The sequence below is a fragment of the Fopius arisanus genome, unplaced genomic scaffold (genome assembly GCF_000806365.1).
Source record: "Fopius arisanus strain USDA-PBARC FA_bdor unplaced genomic scaffold, ASM80636v1 scaffold00062, whole genome shotgun sequence".
Taxonomy (NCBI): Eukaryota; Metazoa; Arthropoda; class Insecta; order Hymenoptera; family Braconidae; genus Fopius; species Fopius arisanus.
This window is the reverse complement of record NW_011887801.1, coordinates 34,417-54,885: the sequence shown is the minus strand read 5'-3', so window position 1 is coordinate 54,885 and position 20,469 is coordinate 34,417. Positions and strand designations below refer to the sequence as shown.

General features: G+C 39.8%; 1 protein-coding gene across 2 annotated transcripts in view; it reads right to left on the bottom strand.

Moving 5' to 3' along the window:
* Positions 1 to 13,054, bottom strand: part of ss (spineless) — a 64,524-nt gene extending 51,470 nt beyond the window's left edge. For both annotated transcript variants that reach the window (XM_011308687.1, XM_011308688.1), the window contains exon 1: positions 12,833 to 13,054. In XM_011308687.1, the coding sequence (XP_011306989.1) occupies positions 12,833 to 12,948 (116 nt within the window). In that variant the 5' untranslated portion in view covers positions 12,949 to 13,054. The remainder of the gene's footprint in view (positions 1 to 12,832) is intronic.
* Between the last annotated feature and the right edge of the window lie 7,415 nt (positions 13,055 to 20,469).

Here is a 20,469-nt window from a genome sequence, read left to right as displayed (position 1 = left end):
ACGTCCACGCCGAGGGAGAGATGATTTTTTCTGGTGAAAATAAAAAAGAGCAAACAAGAGCGGAAAGTCCCTGATGGGGCGGAGCGGAATCGCAACCACTGGGCAGTTAACTTTATTACTCTCTCGGGTTAGCTGGCAAGACGACCTCTGGTTATTGGTTTCATCTCTTTGACCACTTTTCGATTGCACGTTCAATTTTCGGTTTCATTTCTTCATCTCTCGATCGTCCTCTCGCCCTTTCGTCCTCTTTCGTTTCTCACCCCATATTCAGGATATATGATACCACCAGAAAGAGGCTATTGACCTTCTCCCTAATTTTACCATCAATTATTCCCTCAAATCATTGAAAATCACGTATTTTTGCAAAATTACAATTGTGATACTGAAAAGTTGAGGGATAATTGACACGATGGAGAGAGAGAACATTTAGAAGATGATTATGAATTGAGGTGGAGTGCGGTGTATGTAGTCCCATCACGTCTGACCTCTTGACTCTCTGATATAATTGTTGCACTCTTCGGCAACACTTGCCAGCCATTCGTCATACCCGTGCAGCGTGCTGCAATCTGCTCGAATAGATCCGAGAGATGCAGAGAGGTTTAAGATTCAGAAGAGGCTGGCTCTCGTATTCAATGTACGCTGCCATTAACGGCAATAACCATTACCGATTCGACAGAACTCTCGAGGGATTATATTGCCTTCACGTTCCAAAAAATTAGCCTTGCATTTCCTCAGTACTTGGCGTATCCTATGGCAAGGCCAAATTAGCATATCATCCACCGGGCTTTTTCGACCTTGAAATTAATGCTCGTTGAAGTTTTTTTAATGAGTCATCGAGTTTTAATTAAAAACCGGGATTTATTGAGTTAACGAGTGGATGATTAAATGGGGCATGGGGATATTGATTTTAATCAATTGTCTTTGTCTTTCAGGAATAATTATTGCTATTAGAACAATCAGATGATTGGATTTTGAATCGGACAATTTTTTAATTCTTCATTCATGATTTTGTGAAGGTGAAGAGGAGAAAATGGCATCTGTTATTTACCCTCGAACAAAAAAAAAAGTGCGAGTTCATGAAGCATTGGTAAAATTACAGTGAACGACAGCGGAGTACCTCTTGTTAAGAAGTACAACGCCAATTTCCTGAAAAAATAAAAAACCAAAATGAGAGACCTTAAGTTTCGTCAGAGCGAGTGATTAGCGATCGTCAGCTCACCCTGGAGATTATAACACTTGACTTTGAACGCGTAAACGTCTCGTTACTGTCCCCCTTTTCCTGGAATCGAGTACCAAGAGTTGAGAATCAGAACTTCACAACTGACTCATCGATAAAATCCACTAAAAACGGTGAGCACTCATTACGCGTTGCACGTAGCAGCAATCTTATCGTTACCATCTGAACTATATCAGCCCCAATAAATTCCCATTCATCCATTGTACAATTTCCAGCCCCTAAACTCCAATTATCTACCTTGAAACTTCCGGTCCACCGATAGCCACTCACACCCCAAGAATTTCCCAGGAATTCCAGATAATTTTGTATAAAAATGGATAAAATCATATCAGATTTGGCGATAAAAAAAAAATTGCGAGATAAATGACAGCGGAAAAGTACTGGATATTCATTACTCAAGCTCCCACACAACATCCGATTGATAGCCATCAATGGTAACTGGCGGATGAAACAAGAGAATGATCTCCGCTGTGAAAAAATAATATGAACCTAAAAAAACAAAACAATTATCACTGATGCCTGGAGGCTCTGATCGATGAGAAACGGAATGAGAGCATCCTGCCCCGAGGATCCCACGCTCCGAGTGCTATTTTGGCTGGCGTTTAGGCTCCCTGAATGTTCAAATAATCACGCGAGATGCAGGTACGTAAAAAAAAAAAACGAACAGGCGAATAAAAAAAAAGAAAGATGCGAAAAGAAAATACGGAACTAAATATGAAAGAAAAAGTATTCGGAGGTGAGAGAAGAAGACATAAATTTTTTCCCACCGTGATTTACTATTACTAATCAATGTTTATTATCATTCCCGGTACAACCTCCGGAGGGAGGAGATAACGTACAGAGGCTGGTTAAGGGGAATGAAGAGTAAAACAATAATGTTGGCTACTCACCTCAATGAGGAAAGTGGAGAGACATTTGGCCCTTCTCAGAGGCGGTTGTAAACAAAAGGCGTTAACCCTGCTTGCTATTTAATTACAGAGCGCTCGAGTGCTTGATGCTGCGGTAATTGAGAAATAATAATCACTGGAACCAGCTGGGAAAAGCAGTGGAGTTGGCATGGAGAACTCGGGAATTGGCTTTTTGCACGCGTAGACTGCCGACTTTTCGCGTTATGCCGTCATTTGGGTGTACTCAGAGTTCTCGTATTGCACTGGAGAGTATTTGCGGAGGGGATTAATTCTTACAATTGTGAGGCCAATTTTTAACTTCAGCGTTTGCTGTACATTCTTTGCCGGTGCCCAACAAATTCCTCTCTTCGTATCTCTCGGTGAATAGATGGAAATTATATCCGATTATTTTCCGGTTACATTTCATATTGTAGTCTATTGCTAATTATCTTCATTATTCCTGATTAAATTCTGTTAAACATTTCTTCAAATTTTAGACATGAAGTCATTGAGTTCTCAATTATTACTTCAATTATTGATTTGTTGATTGTTCATAATTAATAAATTGATAAAATGGTAATTAACATCGTGGTAATTGAAGGTGATTTGCAATGAGGGGGGGGTAAATACACCGTAATCCACTCGAGAGTACTTGGAAAATGGAGAGACCCTTCCTATCGATCCCCTAATTATGATATTCGAGAGTTAAAAACCGGCGGGATCTTGGAAAAAATCTAGTAACCCGTAGCGGAAATCGAGAGAGTGGAAAAATAATTTAGTATGCATGTGTTGACATACTCAGAGGCCAGTTGGCGCAGCACTTATCCCGGCTGTTATAATTATTCATTTTTAATTAGGGTAATTAAGGGGGGAATTGATATACCCCGACTTTTCCCCTGTCCCCCCATTTTTCATCGGTTTGTTTTACTAACCGTATGGTGCATTGTTATTAACGACATTAGCTTAAAAATTGGATTCACCCAAAATTCCTTCAATAATTCTCAACAAAAAATTACTCCGTCCCAATAATTTTGAGAGATAATTTTCTTGAATGGGGAATTATTCAATTAATTCCAACGATTTACCCGTCATTTTGGGGGCAGTATGCGCCTTGATAAAATTTAAAAAAATAACGAGATAAATTTCACCCATAATGCCGATTAATTCCATAATTTCCACCGTTATCCCGACAAATCGAAAAGCAGGTGAACTATCCTGGAGGATAAACACCCGAAAGATCAAGCCCCTGATACCATCCAGCTCTCACTTCTTCGACATTTTCCGCAATAATTAGCGGCAGACGCTGTCACCTCCGTAATAAACGAAGAAAAAAAACGCGAGTCCTTCGCGATCGATCGTTGGAATAAATCAAAATACCCCGGCAATTTGTTCCCCCGTATTTCGAGAGATAGGCAGGTGGTATCGTTGAGAGTTCGGTCGTTGTATGTGGCTCGATTAAGTCTGATAAACTGGAGAAATGAAGAAAAAAAAAAAAGAGAGTAAGAAACCCCGGGGGGAGAATAACACAGAAGTCCTTTCCTAAGGTCGAGGGATCAGGATTGTATATCAAGCCCTGATACGGGGTTGGTCCCCGTGATATCACCCCTGGTACCAGTCTGTACTACGCACCCCAAACTACCCTCGGCGAACCATTACGCTATGAAAATGGACGACTCGAGTCTCTACGTCTCTCTCATGAGAGAAATTTCCGAGTGAGAGGTACAACAAATGCAGGTAATACCGTCTGGTTTATGGAAATTGAACAGGATAATAAATTTAATGATTTCATGCGCACGGGTATTTTCGCGGTGATGGAAAATTGTCATGGAATTTTCTTTGAATTATTCCCTCAATATTTTTTTATCAATATCAATTTTATCAATAGTTTGAGGAATCAATTGAGAATGGAAAAGGGAAATTGCATTTTGCAATTGTTGTGGCTTTTTTTTTCATTTTTTTTGTGGATAAAAAATAATTGACGGCGGCGCAGTGGAAAAACAAGTTTTGATGATGGGATTCGAGAAATCTTGAGTAAACAGTTTCCTTAATGACGATAGAATTATCCTCGATAACGTGGCATGATCTAGGTGTACTATTACACTTCAATCACGCCCAGACCACCTGTTTTCTACTTTTCGATACTCCTGGGATATAAGTCACTATTACACCGGACTTTCGACCGTAACAGGATCAATTCAATTTTCCGGATTTCATGATTTTCACGTGGTGTCAAGAAATTTATCGTTTGCCTATGTAATTACGGAGATTGACGGTTATTATATTGGAGAATAAATCAAGTTGTCATCGTCTACCAGAAATAACAGTGAATTCGGATATTTATTTATTGTTGTTTTTTTTTTTGAGGTGCAGGTTTGAAATGGGATAATTTGAAGGTTCGAGCAATTTTTTAAAACCCAAGGTAATGCTTTTTTAATGAACAAGCAGATAAAATTTGAGAGTTGGTTAATTGATCCTCATCCCTCGGGAGCTCTCAAAAGGGTGAAACAGCGAATTATCGCGTTACAATGTCGCGGAAATCCGATCATTACCTGGCGTCAACATCGTTATTACCGCGATGTGGCTTTTCTGGTGAGTTGGGCGCGGCTAATTCAGTTCGTTACTCCCATCGCTCTCTCACTCATACGTTCCCCCAGGGGATCATATGCATTATCAGCGTTTACACGGATAGATGGAGTGAATACTGCGTTTAAAATTTTACGTGTTTGTGTTGTCACTGATGAGACTTTGCCGGGGTGACTAATGAGAAAGGCTGCAGGTGTGTTGGCGCACCCCACAGGCGCACGATTCGTCAACGAAAAAAATCGTTTCCGTCGGATTTTATTGACGAACCAGCCATATCAATCGATTTTATTCATCAATCGCGAATATGGATTCTTGAATTAGAAATATTCATTCGTAAATTAGAAATGTGAATTTTTCAAAAGATAATATGAATTATTTAATTGGCAATGAAAATCCCCGAATTCGTGATGAATATTTTTTAATCCGAAATATTAATTCATGAGTTTGGAATATGAATTTTTGACTGGAATAAAAAAATAATGGATCAATTTTGAATCATTAGCAATAAATATTGCAAAATAAAAAATACGATGATCATGAAATGATTAAATAAATAATGAAAAAATAATTAAATAAAAGGGGAAAAAAATCCAGAAAAATAATCTAAAAAATAAACTACACATGAGCTAATCGCTCTCCCCTGGATCTTCCCATTCTCATTTCTCTCTTAATTTTAAGGCATTATTTTTTATTCAGTGCCATTACGTAAAGTACACCGGTGCTCGTCATTATCGCCGGTGTGCCCGAAAGCTGCACAACGGGGCCGAGAGCACTCGAATTATCATTTGCCACGGCGTTGCGCGCCACGGGTACGTGCGATTAATCGTCCAGATTATAATTCAGTCCGGGGGTAACGTAACGGCGTTCATTAAAATCAGATTTATACTCGGTTGAGAATTTTTGCTTTAGGACGAAGACACAAGGAATTCCCGTGTTAATATTTCTTTTTTATTTTTTCTCTCGCTTGTTTGTGTTTATGTTCATTTTATGTGTAATGCCGGGTGAATAAAGTGCGTCGCGGGCGGTGATATTACCGCCAATCTTTATCCTCAAGTTGGGTAATTTGGATGACGCTCAGAAAATGGCTAAACGGTTGTGAGATATCCGCTGCCGCTGGGGATTTAAATGACGAGGTGAAAAAAAAATTCTTCCTCAGTGAGAACATATCGATTATAATCTCATCTGCATTTCCATAAATATAAATAAATGAATAAATCAAATTATAAAGGCAATTATAATTACGCATTGTACATATTTTCTCATATTTTTGGATAGAAATAAAAATCATTGCGAATAATTTTGTGGGAGGAATTGTCCCACTTAGTCACCCCCAACACGAAACTATCTTATTGATCCACTAGCTGGAAAACTCCTGAAATGCGAGTTTTGTCGTATCAAAAAAAGAAATAAGAGCCGACGAAAAATGGGGGAAAAAATATGGAAATTGTTGGAACGATAAGGCGCGTGGTAAGAGCAAGGCGACACGCCTCGCGTCTCACTGATAAGAAGAGGGAGAGAAATTGTCTCCCCCCCTCGTCAGGATATTAAGTAACATTAGACGATTATTCGTATAGTGGCAGAGTGGATGTTCATGAGTTTCTCGAGTGAAAGTTGTATCAAACACATGCGTCAGAGGGATAAAACGCCGTGAGGGCCTCGACATCACGCCCACGCAAATTCACCGACCACTGCAGGTACTCATGTTCGATCCGCCACCGATTTTATACATTTTCCTTAAACTCTGTTAATTTTTTTTTTTCTCTTTTACTACAGGTGCAGTGGCTCGCGTGGCTTGCTCGTGACCCACCGCCTTATCATTATCGAGTGTCGCGATCTTTATCCGTTTAATAATCGCGTGTGTAACCGATCACTCGGGATCAATTTCCACTCATCGAATTTTCTCTGCGTTTACCGGCATTGTTAATCAGAAAAAATAACGCCCGTTTTTCGCTAATATTGTTCTTCACTTGGTAAAAAAAAAAAATGGAATTGATCTATTGGTTGATCCTTCGGAGAAAAATAAAACAATTGGGTTAGTAATTGTTTTATTTATTAAAAGACGCATGAAGTACTGAATTTGTCGGTGGTACGCAGCTTTTTTCTTATTCCTTGAATTAATTTATTTGGAGAGCGATTATTTCGGCGTTCAAAGTGATTCTCCATTTTTTTATTTGTAACACCCAAAATTTCATGTAAATGCCCAGTCGTAAAAAACCCTCATGATTTTTCCGTAACATCCTTAAATCCTCCAAAGTGTCTCAAAGAGTTATTTACGATGCACCCCGCAGGTGTCTCCTTTGGTCTTTCAACCACAATGGTTTTTGCATATTCATCGAATCCCGGTTTTATCGATCTTATATTATCGAAACGTGCTTTAATTGACTTTGGATCCTCTCATTAGTGCTAATGGCTCAATTCTGTCTCTCGGCCATTTTTTTTTTTCACCTGAAAAAAAGTCATCAGAAAACACGGTAGGTGTGAAGAGAACCGATTACTCGACACTCGAGGGCTTTGCATTTGTTTTTCGGTTCATTCGATCGCCGTGGAAAATTGCGGAGATTCTAATGTATCTTTTATGGTATAGGAGAAAGCCGCTCTTCCTCGATTATTTGAATTTTTTCCAGGCAACAACTGGTTCCGCCGGTGAGACACATCAGGTGTCCAATTGCAACCGCAATTCCCTTTTTATTTGACTATTACACTATCCGATAAATTGATAACATGAAGTCAGTAACAAAGCTGAGCAAAACGCTGTAAAAAATTCCTCAGATATATCTGCCATTTCAATTCGGTTGATTTCAAATTTTACTATTTTTTGATTTCCTTTTTTCAAAGAAATTAATCGAGCAGAAGTAATTTCTTTAAAAATGTGCATTGTCTTCTATTTTTTAAGAAATAATAAAGACAACAATGAAGTTCGCCCGAGTCGGTGCGTCCCCATTGGTCGATATGAGCGCCATGTGTTTATTGTCGAGGCGGGAAATTCGAAAAGGGCGCGCGTTCGGCGCAATCGGTTGTTTTATTATTGAAGGGATTCAGATTAGTAAGTCGATGCAAGAACTTGAGAAAAACACAAGTGGGCATTTAAGGATTAATCCTAACGTAAAATCGAGGCGCGGCGGAGTGGTTCTTACTAATATTCAAAAGCTTTTGCATCGAATGCAGAGAGAAGCCAGCGGTGTACCCTGGGTTATATACGCAGACGTGTAATCTTCGGAGCTAGCCACTGGGCGGGGTAATGATACGCCCGTAAGCAGACGCAGTACTCAGTCGAAGGTACTGGATAAATTGCAAAAAAACCACCAACTTTGTGACTCACGTGGTTCATATGCCACTGTCAATGTACGTCTAGCAGTTACTGAGCTTGCTGATAAAAACTGATAAAATCAAGAATTTCGTGAAATGCAGAAAAATAAAAAAAAAACCAAAACAAAAAAATATACCAATTATTATTCAACCAATTGTCGTGAAAAAAATATTTACAACCAAAAATCGTCAAGATCTTGATGTGAATTAAAATAAAAATTTTCTCCTTCATTTTTGACATTTAAACGATAATTTGAAAAATTGAAAAAAAAAACATTTTAACGCGATAAAATTCATGGAATTTGTAAAAAAAATAAAAAAATGAATTGCGAAAAATCTTCTCGGATATTAAATGGATGACTTTGAAAAGTCTTTGGGAAAAAAATCCTTTCGATCTCGTTTGCATACCCGCCATTGGATCACATCGCTCTCCCCGTACATCACGAAACCACTGTACATTAATTCAGCCGAAAGACGAAATGATGAAAACTCCTCCACGAATTTTGGAATACATTTGAGGCTAAGGGCACGGGTATAATAAGCCGGTCAGAATTGGGATAACCTGTGTTTAGCAGAGGAGGCGCTTGAATTTTAGTCACTACCTACTTTTCGATATTAAACCACATACGGCATTGAGTCGATTTCACTCTATGTTTTTACGCCCAGGATGTATGCAAATCCCATGGGAAACCAGATAAATAATTGAGGGATATAGAGCGATCACTGAACCCAGGGTTCAATCAATAAAACAATTGATGAAAATAAACGAAAATTTTATATATACAGGTATATAGTGAATCGGGAAAAATCCACTTGCCACTCAGAGGAGAAATCAAACCTATTTTTTAATTTTTACTATTGGAATATTTGATATATGGTGATATATAGAGGAATTACTCATTTTTTCTAGAGCAACACTAGAATTTTTTCATGTGCACATGACTGCGGTGATTATTCCCCCCAAAGCGGTCGACTGCGCAACTTCCGTTGAGTTTTTCGTGACCTGAGATTTTCCTTGGATTACTTTCCCACAATATTTTGATAAACAGCACTATTTAGGGAAGTATCAAAGTGGCATGTGGAAAATATGGTATTTCTGTAAAATTCATCAACAAAACTTGTGATAAATCGCAAATAAAAGCAGTTGTAAAACCGCCCACTCGTTTGCAGTGGAAAGTTCAAGATAGTTGGAGTAATCACGCTCATCAAGGTGTCTCAACGACATTCTACAGATGGAGAGAACGGATGCCCTCGAAAAAAAGACACATAAAATACCGAAAATAAAAAATAAAAGAGAATGAGACGAAATGACAGGCCAGGGTGACATAATGACAATGTAGGTCTCCTGGTAACCGGAAATGGCACACTCTGGAGTAAGAAAAAGTCACCATGTACTCGGGCAAATGTAGAAGTTAAAAAACCATCTCTCCATCGTGCGAGATGTCCTCTCACGTTGAATTAAAAAAAAAAGAACTTCCTTCCTCGTTTTCAGCGTCGGTACGTCGCTTTCATTTACTTCTGCTTCGCGAATCCCCGGAATCTCAACCGATTTTTTTTATCAGAGACCTTCATCGAAAAACTGTGAAGCAGAAGATGAACAAGGGCTCCCGAATTCAGCGAATGGACCCCAATAAAAGGAAAAACGAGTGGACTAAAACCAAGAGAAAGCAAAATATCGTATAAAAAAAATGAATTAACCGCGCAATTAATTTCATAGATGAGACAATAGTGAATTATTGAGTATTATGTAATTAAAAAAAATTCACACCAATTAATGGCTCAATTACGACGCGAGGACAAATAAAAGTTATTTAAGTGGCATAAAGATTTTTTTTTTGCTAACTCTTATTTTCAGTAAAGCCCTGGGGCAGCGGAAAGAAAAACGCGGATTCCCTCCGCGACGTGGTGCACACTCATTCCTCGAATCCTCCGGTTGCTTTCCTGCGGCATAAATTCTTACCGGCGCACAATCATTTCGTTATGACTCCATCCAATAAACCCTTTTAAACCGATATCGTGAAACTGTTCGAAATAATTCTTAGAGCTGATCTGTCGGAAATAAATCCGAATCCGCGGATAATTGCACGGGCTCTGCAATTATTCTCTTGTTCATTTGGCATTCCTGATTGACTTTGTTTTTACTTCGAAAAGTTGAAAAAATTTCTTCATCACCCATTCCCTCCTCGGGACATTTATAAAACAGCCGGAGACTATTGCGGCGTTGGCTCTTCTAGAAACAGGTTCATCACAGAGTCATAAAGTGACTTTATAAGCCCATAAGGACTCTAAGGTAATTACTTAAGAACTAATCATCCCAAACGCCCGTTCCTCCGACGGCTTCAAAAACGCGTCTCCACTATGTGGCCTCCATTTACTTTCAGTTATTCCTTTTTCAAAACTCCCTTTTGTCTGCATTATGTGCCCCAACTCTTTTTCTTTATGAACGTGAAACACGGAACTGGCCAACTCGACATCTGCGCCAAAAAAATTGACTAAACCGGAACGATTTCTAATTTACTTCTACCGCCCCCCAAAAAACACTTTCTCTAAACCGGAAAAATTTATTAAAAAAAAAAAAAAAAAACAAAGCCATTCGCTAAAAAAATCGCCAACAATTGACAGCTGAGCCGAGCGTAATCACCGAGAAAAAAATGTGCGTTATTCACCCGAAACCTAAAAACTCGGAGCAAAGACTGAAAAGTCCCCCTCCCCCGCCCCTCCAAAAAAAAAAACATGGAAAAGAAAGAGTCCCGTAGTCGTGTGTACCTATAATAACAGTAATTCCTGCATTCGCCAGCAATTTGGCTGTTCGCCTCGAAAACTCCAAATTATAGAAGCTCGCTGTTATTAGCTGAAAGACTCCCCTCTTTCCAGGGGACAGCTTCCCCGAAGTCCTGTCCATCGGAGGAAAATCCATCACATGTCAAAAAAGAAAAACCCCCCGCCCCGATTTCCCCGATCCCCTCTCCCACCTCACTGCGAGTACTTCACCTCTAATTACCCCTGGCAGGCCGAAATCTGCATTCCGAGACAGTCATTGAGAGTGAACTTGACTCACGGATAACAGTGATTTTGCACAAACCCCCCTCTCTCCCGCTCCACCCCTCCTCGATTTACTTTGCGTTAAAATGGTAGGGCAGTGGATTTAACAAGTGGTAAGAGTGAGCTAGACAAACCACTGGACTAAGGGACCGAAATCTTAGCTCGAGGCGTTTACTCTCCACCGAGCAAAACACAAAGGGCGTGGGGAATTTGAAGGAGAAAAATATCCAGCCAGATGGAGGTGAAAACGTGAGACAGATAGGATGAACCTCAACTCGTTGAGAACCACCTCAGAATCCCGAATGCACTCGTTACCCTGCGGTGAACTTCTTGTTAAATAAGTATCAGTTGGTCTGAGATGCCACAGGAATTCTGATGCTCACACTGGACGCTGGGCATTCCGGACACCTCGAATTATCACAAGGATTTCTTCAATAATCGGTCCTAATGAAGCAATAATGTAATGATCTTATTAAGACTAACTCATCCTGAAATTATTGCTTCGGTGAAATGTTAATTACAACATTTTCGTCATTGACTTGTCACGTGATAATGAAGAATAAATAGTCCGAGGTCCTTCGTAATACTGCGGTACGATAATGCACCTAGTCTTTCTAGCATTATTTTTCAACGGTAGTTACCTATAATTAACGAAAGTACAGGTAGACTATTTGCCGCGTGGTAGTATTGACACGTGGACGCGGTTTTCAACTGGTCGAGGCATCAGCGAGAGCGCAACGACTTCTATGAATTTTCTTATCTCCCTTAAATTATTCACCAGTGAAAATAATTGTTAGTTAACAAGCTCAGAAACGGACTCACCTAAACTAGCAGCGATTCCAACAAAATTAATATTATCATTTCCCACTGAAAAATCAAAATCTAAATAATTATTATATTAACATCATTTCGCTGAAGATTTTGATCCTCTTGCGCGTTAAAATTCATTTATCACCTCCTAACAACATTTAACCCCAACAATTACACCGCTCGTTTGCACGAAAAGGTTTCCTATGTACGTACACTAAAGAAGCGAAGTTGCACGCAAGAAAATTGTCGCAACGAGCAAGACCAGAAGAGATTACGAAAGAAACGATCAGACAGCAATTTGAAATCTTATCAAGACGATTGGCCTCGAAGCACCGATTGAAAACTCCGGTTAATCGTCACTGAAAAAAATACCAAGTAAGATCATACTCTAGTGTTTACATAACTCAAAGAATAAACTTGAGCAGCACTTGGTGATTCGAGCAATGAAATGTACGCCAGATGCGACGGACAACTTATTTTCTTTGCCACATACTTGCCAATATCCCCCAGACGACTGGTTTCCGTTCATTCTCAATATCGGCATCATAAAGACAAACCTGGTGCACTCTTCTTCAACAGTCATTACCCAAGATACTGGCTAGCAACTACATATTACAGGAGTTTAAGTGTATTACTATCTGTCCGTTACGATTCCCCTATTATCGCTACTGGTTTGCGATTTACGACCACTACGCACGAGCAGAATTTCTTTCATACGAGCCGGCTAATTTTCCAACGCGTATTGCTCATGAGATTTGTTGGTTTCTTTCGTCGTAATTAATAGACCAATTGAATTCATTCGAGATACGCAAGTGAACCGATAGCAATTACCATGAATTATCCGTTAAATAATTACCGATGGGTCATATCGGCAAGTGCAAGCGCCTCAAGGTTATTCATTCACAGGTAATAAAAATGATTTGTCAAAGGTGTTTGTGAATTTTTTAAATCACGAATAGGGACTCACCTCTTTCCATTTCTCCGTCTCCTCTTGGTGGCGTAGACAGTGCCGAGTTGGCTCATGGCAACGGGATTGTTGGGGCCCGTTGGTGGTGCTGGTCCAGTTGCTGATGTAGGTGTCATATTATCAATGACACCAGGGGGCTGAGGATGATTACCACCAGTTGTGAGGGTAATGGTCGAGACGGGTGGATAGCAAGCCGCGGGTACATAATCCGTCGGCGTTAGTGAACCGGTAGGTGGTCCGCAGATTCCAACAACCCCCGGACCACCCCCGCCACTACCACCACCTACAACACCCCCGACCACCCCCAGCCCCGTTGCGCTTCTGTCCAGGGTGTACACCGTGCGTAGGGCAACACCTCTCCTCTCAATATCCTCTAATTCAATATTTACGTCATCATCGATGACCGTTGATGACCGTCGGTACGTCTGCTGATTGTGCAGCGACGACGGTAAATCTAGTCTAGTACTTGGTGACAGTTTAATTGAATTCAATAAAACCCAGTGGTGACAAATATTGTCCACCCGTTGAAAGAATCCCGTCCTCACCAATCAGAAGAACCAGGCTCTCCCATGAAATCCAATTATCACAATCACAACAAATCACGCTCATCAACTTCACCAGCCGATCTACCAGTCACACTGATCACAGCTATCACTAAACTCCAATAATCACTGGTCAATGTCACTTGTTCACATTAACAACAACAACAACGTATCCAAAGTTTAGCACTAATGACTCAGTGATATCCAGCAGAGCGTCGGACAAATCTTTATCCCGCCAAAAACAGTCCTAATCTTTCACACAATTAATCACAAAACACCGAAGACATCTGGGTAACCGATTTTGCAATTCACTGACAAGTGTCACATCACGTGTTTGATATCATCAACTGATACTTCATCAGTTCACTGATTTTGGCTCTCTTCTTGTGGCTGAGCAACAACGGGGGTTTGTGGATGGGGTGGGAGGTGGGGAGGGGGGTAATCAGAATCCTCCCACTGTTGTGAGTAGTCCTGATTGATGCATTGACGGAGATAAACGTAAAAAATGAAAATAACTCGGAATGTAGGTACGACGGTGTTCGCCTCTTAGAAGCGTGTCGTGTACTGGTACCGGCTTGGCAGGCGTTGGTCGAGGGGACCCAAGCAGCATAGATCCCCGATGAAGACTATACGGGGCACAACAACACACCGGTGGAAGGGATAGAGCTGTTGTTGGTGGTGGTGGAGTGGTACAACTGGGTATAACAACCTGGAGTCAACCTTTGGTATGAGTTTTACCCCCTCTGTTCGGTACCACCACTTCCACAACTTCAGACGGGGATTCAGCGTCAACTTTATCCCCACGCTGGGGCTCTTCAGGGGGTGACCACGCCCACAACACCGGGAGAATGACCAATGGAGGAGGCAGCATGGCGCCACTGGCGGTTAAACGCCGGCTTTGCTTCGATACACATCGGGTTCTCTCACTCTAGACCAGATTCCAGCCTATTTCTCCGGTTTCATTTCAAGAGTGCATCCCCTTTTCTGGATTTTCCCGCTTCAACGCCGATCACTGGGTTAATCCTGTCCTGGTGATGGGGCTTGGATTGCCTTTGGAGATGGGGAGATGAGTTGTTTCAGGTTCTGGGGAATTGTCGTACGGTTCAATGGGGGTTATCAGGATTCGATCACGTGCGGTATTTTTGATGATGTGATATGATGATTTATCATATCAGCTTGTTTGGACATTTCTTCAGGGAATTCGATTTTAGTGGAGGCTCGAAGATCGAGTTGGTGCTCTTGTCTTTTTAGGGGAATCATCATCTCTTTTATGACGTCGTAATTTGGTCGTGACATTTGCCGATGCAATCACGCAGGGATCACCTGCTTTTCATTTTTTTGAAGAAACCCCATTTTATTGCCGCTCCCAAGTGAATGAAATTAGATGAATTGGTATTGAATTCAATTGAACGATTGAAGGCAGTTTGAATTATGAATTCCATCAAAAATTTCAGTGAAAAATTTTCATATGATTTATAAAAGAAACGGAATATCTAGAATTCGTTGTAAAATCGATATTGAATTCAGCGAAATCCAAAAGAAGATATTGCCAGAAGGAATTCTCCTTGAATTTCGTGCACAATACCAGTTTTCACCTGGTGACAATCGACGGTTCCATCCCACATGACACATTTTTATTATCTGAAGTCAATTCCGTGAGTACCATCGAATGCAGACACGATACCAATAACACGATAGAACACATCAATCGAGAATAAAACTGACACGTGTACCAACCATGAGAGACTATTTTTTCTTCACCTATCCTTCGACGTATGCAATTTCAATACTTGCCGATTATTTGCAGGAATTTGCGATGCCAATGAGGAAGAAAGAAAATCGTTATGCATATGAATAATGTATCCCTCCTCATTACACTCCTCATTTTATTTTTCTTTTCATCCATTATGAAGAAGCATAAAGGGCTTTGTGCATTTCCCCATTGCACATTTTATAACCATACATTACACACTGGTTTACCGAATTTTAACTCCGCGTTAAGAACTCATTTCACGCACATGAAGACATACACGTGATCCAAACCGCTACCGTTTCAGGGGCTCTTGTGTGGTTACACGCGAGATTCGTCTTTTCTTCGACTCCCACAATATCATTATGAATATTTCATTATAAAGGGTCATTGATACCGAATCAATTCAATTTATTCATTCCGTCGAGATTCAGTAATTCTTCATTTCACGTGCAAGAAAATGAACGTTTATGATTTAGGGAATTGAAAGGGGAACAGGACAATTCGAATGGGTAAATGAATGGAATTAGTTTGTAATCCAAAAACATCGGAATTGGTTGTCTCTCAATTTAGATGGTGAATGCAGTTAATGTGTGATACCGTTGTCACGAGAAATTTCAAAGGTCTGAAAATAAAAACAGGAGGCTAACGAAAATGGTGTTGAACACGGCATTTCGGGGGAACAAACGCACACATCACGCAATGACTTCGAGAACCGGCATTGATGATGGTCAGTGACGGGCCAAGTGGAATTTCGTGCACAATGTTTCATGTTTTTTAAAGAATCGGGTAATGAAGCGAAAAGGTAATGGGCCGGAATGAGACGGAGTGTGTCAACGATTCATTACGGAGACTGAGGACATTTATTAACCCGAATTATTCTCAATTGGATCATTTGTCAATCAATTTCAACGATTTGCTAAATGACCCGTTATTTCCATCGGGAGAATTATTATGACATATACTTGTTTTTGTTATATGCGTTATTTTTATCTGCTGCGAGTGGGACTGTTGTTTCTACAAATGCTATCGTAATCGCTCTAGATACCAACGAGGAAATGGTATGAGCTGGAAAATGCAAAGTGATGGCCGTTGGTGGGTCGTGGAAAATTTTTTCGGTCAGAAAATTTTTGCCGATTTCTCTCAAAAGGGTACAGAAGGTCTGAGACTGACATCTGACGGACATACCTTGAACCTCTTCACCTGGGGATATTTTTCAATTTTACCTACAGGTATTCAACCCTTCGCAGCGTCGAAATCAACCCTCAGACTTGACAATCATTTTTTTGTTTAATTAATTTTTAATTCGCTAACGCGTGATTTAAGTTGTCAGATTTTAATAAACATTAATCAGGCAAAATAATGAAGAAATAATAATTAATACTTGAGGTTGCTCATGATAAAGTCGCTTTGCGGATTTTTAATGCATATTTTTAACAATTTTTGGGTGTCGGTGGTCTAGTTGTTTTTCAACGAGAACTTGGGATTTTTTTTTTTATAAAATAAATTGCAAATCTTGCTTATTTGGGTTACAGACGATTATTAATTACCCTCAATCCGCAAAAGGAGAAAAATTACACGTAATTCATCACTAATTAATCCACGCTGTACAGCGAATTTTCCACAGGCAGTCGAGCGCTTTTCAGGAAAAAAGGCGTTTATAATGGTTGACCGCGCTGGTTATAACAAATGCCTCGGTCTAACAATGAAAAAATGAGGTTTCAATTAGACAAATGCGAGGAACAATTGTTGGGTCTGGCATAATTAAATTTCGCCCCCCCCAATGCGGCGAAAATACTCATAGGAGAGGATTGTATTTATAATTCCGTGTTACACGAATAATTGTTGCACCTATTCAGAGCAATATTGCATAATTGCAGTTCAATTATTTAAAAAAAAAAAGAGGCCTTTTATCCTTGGAAAAAGGGAATTAAAAATTTTATTTATATTTATTTATTTTCTTTATTTATTTATAAGAAGGAAAAAATAAATTTTCACTTTTTTAATTTCTCAATATAAATAAATAATTTTCTAGAAAAAAATACTTCGTGAAAAATGCGTTCTAGAAAAAAAAAGTGACAAATTGATGAGCGGAGCTGCAGGTCATCCAAAGATAAAATGAAATAAGCAGAATTGACATGAATCTATCAATCACCCGAAAATAAGTATCAAATGACCCTTGGCCCAGACATTTAACCGAAATATCTCCGCTGGGGCACACGACCCATTGTTGACCCGAGGCTCAATGAGCCGATTTTATTACAAAAGCTTACGACTAAATTCGCCTGACAGGTCGCATTGTTCGCCCCATGAATTCATGACTCCCACTCCCGGATGACTCCCCGGTCATGGGATATTAAATCTTTCTGCGGTCGATTAGATGAACAACTGTATCCGATCCCCAAATGTTTTGATCAGGCAGTCCACAGACGCAATACAAATAAGGCGAGTAAAAACATTGCGTACTTGGGTTAAAACTGTCAACGGGAAAATCGATGGAGTACTGTAGGAAAATCATGGAAAAACAAGGTATTAATGGAACCACGCCACGTCACTCAATCATCGTTAAAACAATATCCCCCCCTTTTTTTTTTATCCCGTAATTACGAAAATTAAAACTTGAGAGTATCGCTGAACTTGGTGGAGTCACGATAAGTTGTTTAAAATGGCCGTTATTTTCCCATTTTCTCAAGAATAAAAAGCGAGCCAACGAAAGGCTCGGAGGTGAAAATATTGTAAGAAAGCTTCCTTGAAATTCCTTTCTGCACACATGAAAGTTTAGCAAATTTGCATTCAAATTACTTCTTGCTGATTATATTCACAACTCAAACAAGCCATGGATTTGTCGACTGAGATAAGAAAAATCATTAATGATTCCAAGAAAAAAGTTAAAATGTTGAAAAATTGAATTATTACATGACTGCATGAGAAGTTGGAAAATTTTTTCCAAAACCGCAATCGATTTAACATCCGAAAAATGCGCCACCATTTTGCGCCCATCGTTATTATTCCTCGGAGGGCATTACAACGCGCTTTCACATTGTTATTATTATGGAAATGGATAAATAGTAGCCCGACGTGTATACGTAATTGGTGCAATTACCTTATAATAATTCAGTTCGGGACTATTACGATGGAGGAAAAAGAACGAGTTCCTTCCGAGAGCCTCGGCGTCCAACGGGAGTGTATGGGCATTTTTTTTTTAACGAAATTATAAGAAATTATGAAGAGGAGAAATTGGCAGTCTAGAACCTGCGGGTGATTGACAGGCGAGCGAACCTCTCTGACTTCGAAAATCAAGAAGGGCTGGTAAAAATCCTCCGACCCCTCCCCGTTACCCAAAACTCGTCGCACTTATTTCCCTGGAAAGGTGTCCTGGGTAGCGGTGATTTTGTCCCAGGAGATGATCTTATTTTCGCTGATTGCCCGGTATTTACAAAAAAAACCGGCGGACGATCGATGAGGAACAAAGAACATCGGAATGGAATTAAGTATCCCAGTGGGGAATGATTGACAGGAAAATTACTAACAATGTCATTGATCCTCTCCATTAGATCTCAAAATTCGTCCGAATTACAATCAGACGTTCCGAATGGATTGAATCCATTCATTAATTTCTCCGCGAAAAAAAAATCGGTCACTTTATTCCCGAATCCGATATTCAGAATATCAACCTGCATCTGAAATGACTGCAGCGTCGGCAGTGCCATAATTGCGAGGAATCCCGCGGAATTCAAATTTTAAAAAATGAAAAAAAAATCGCAAATGGATAAATTTTCGGAAAAATCGGTTTTAAAAACAACGATAAGAATATGCAACTCACGTACTCATCCTGCATGCACGAAATGACGTCAATGATCTCTGGTTAATTCAAGGTCAACCCGGGAAAATGGGAATTCGCGAGACTGCGCGGCGACCACTCTCACGGCCTCGGTGAAACTCGCGGATAGGAAATAGCCTGAGCGATTATCAGTGGTCGTGGTATCTTGTCCATACCAGGAGTCATTATCCACACATCATTTTTTTTTCTCGTGTATTATCTTTCTTTTTCTACAAATTTCCTCCATTTTTCATAATATCTGCAGCTGCGCGACCCATGATCTCCAGTTGAATGTAATTTTAACCGGGAATACTTGTATTCGTTGAATTTCTTGGGATTAAAATTATATATCTCGTGGTGATGTTCAGCAGAAATATCAGATATTTATGGAGATAATTGCGACGATCGCAATTGAAAGAAATTGCATCTCAATTATTTTTATTCCAATACCCGGTTAAAATTTTTTTTACGCGAAATTTCAAATAACGTTCATAAGAAATCAAAGGAAAAACAAATTGAGGATTTGATAAATGAATTAATGAAAAATTCGGGGATGGGATGATTCAGAATATTTTTAATGCTTAACCCAACGACTTAAAATACCATTTATTCACTCCGTCAGAGCCGAGAGTTCATGGCAAAAGGGGCAATCGAGTAATGCGTTAACAGCCCAAATTGGTCCATATAAATCCCAAGATTAACCGAGATATTGCACCTCTTTTCCACGTACCCCATTGCCACATATATTCCCCGTATATCGTATAAAGTAGACCCCCCAATAAAGTCTCAGTGCCGACTTCTTTCCCTCCGGCGTTTACACCGATCATCATCGTTTCTCGATTCTCCCATCGTATCTCAAATTTCTCGAATCCTTTCTGACGCCGCAAGAGGCTTCGATGAGATCGAGGTTTGACAGGGAAATAACTACCGACTCCAGGTTTTTTTTTCACACAGGGATTATTAGCCATCGAGAATTCAAATAATCGATAGGTTTTTGAGTAGACAGAAAATCACTTGCGACGCCAGATATACCCTAATTCACATTAATCTCAAGAATAATTCTGATGAAGTGCCATTTGAGGTATTAAACGAGACCTTCCATTTTCTCGGGTTATGCAACGAGCCTGATGGTGTCTTGGGAAAATCTTCATTCTGACTTATTCTCCAACTTATTTCATGTACCCACGTTCACCCGGGCTTAATGATAACTGTTAACCTGTTAATTATCGGGCAGTCCCTTCAATGAAGGAGCAAAAATGCGACAATAGTTTAATGAGTATTGTCACGTTGCCCCAGTTCTCAAACGAGTAACAATAACCACTGATATAAGACATGAGTGAAGTCAAGAATTCTAGAAGAACATCTTTCATTCTTCAGGAGCCAATTAAATCGACGATTAAATCGACTCCAATGCAATATCCAAAATATTCTCCATTTTCCACAATATCCCGGGTAAAAAAAAATTGTAATTGGAATATTTTTTTTTAACATTCAAAAAATTTCCGAAAAACTTTTCAGAAAATTT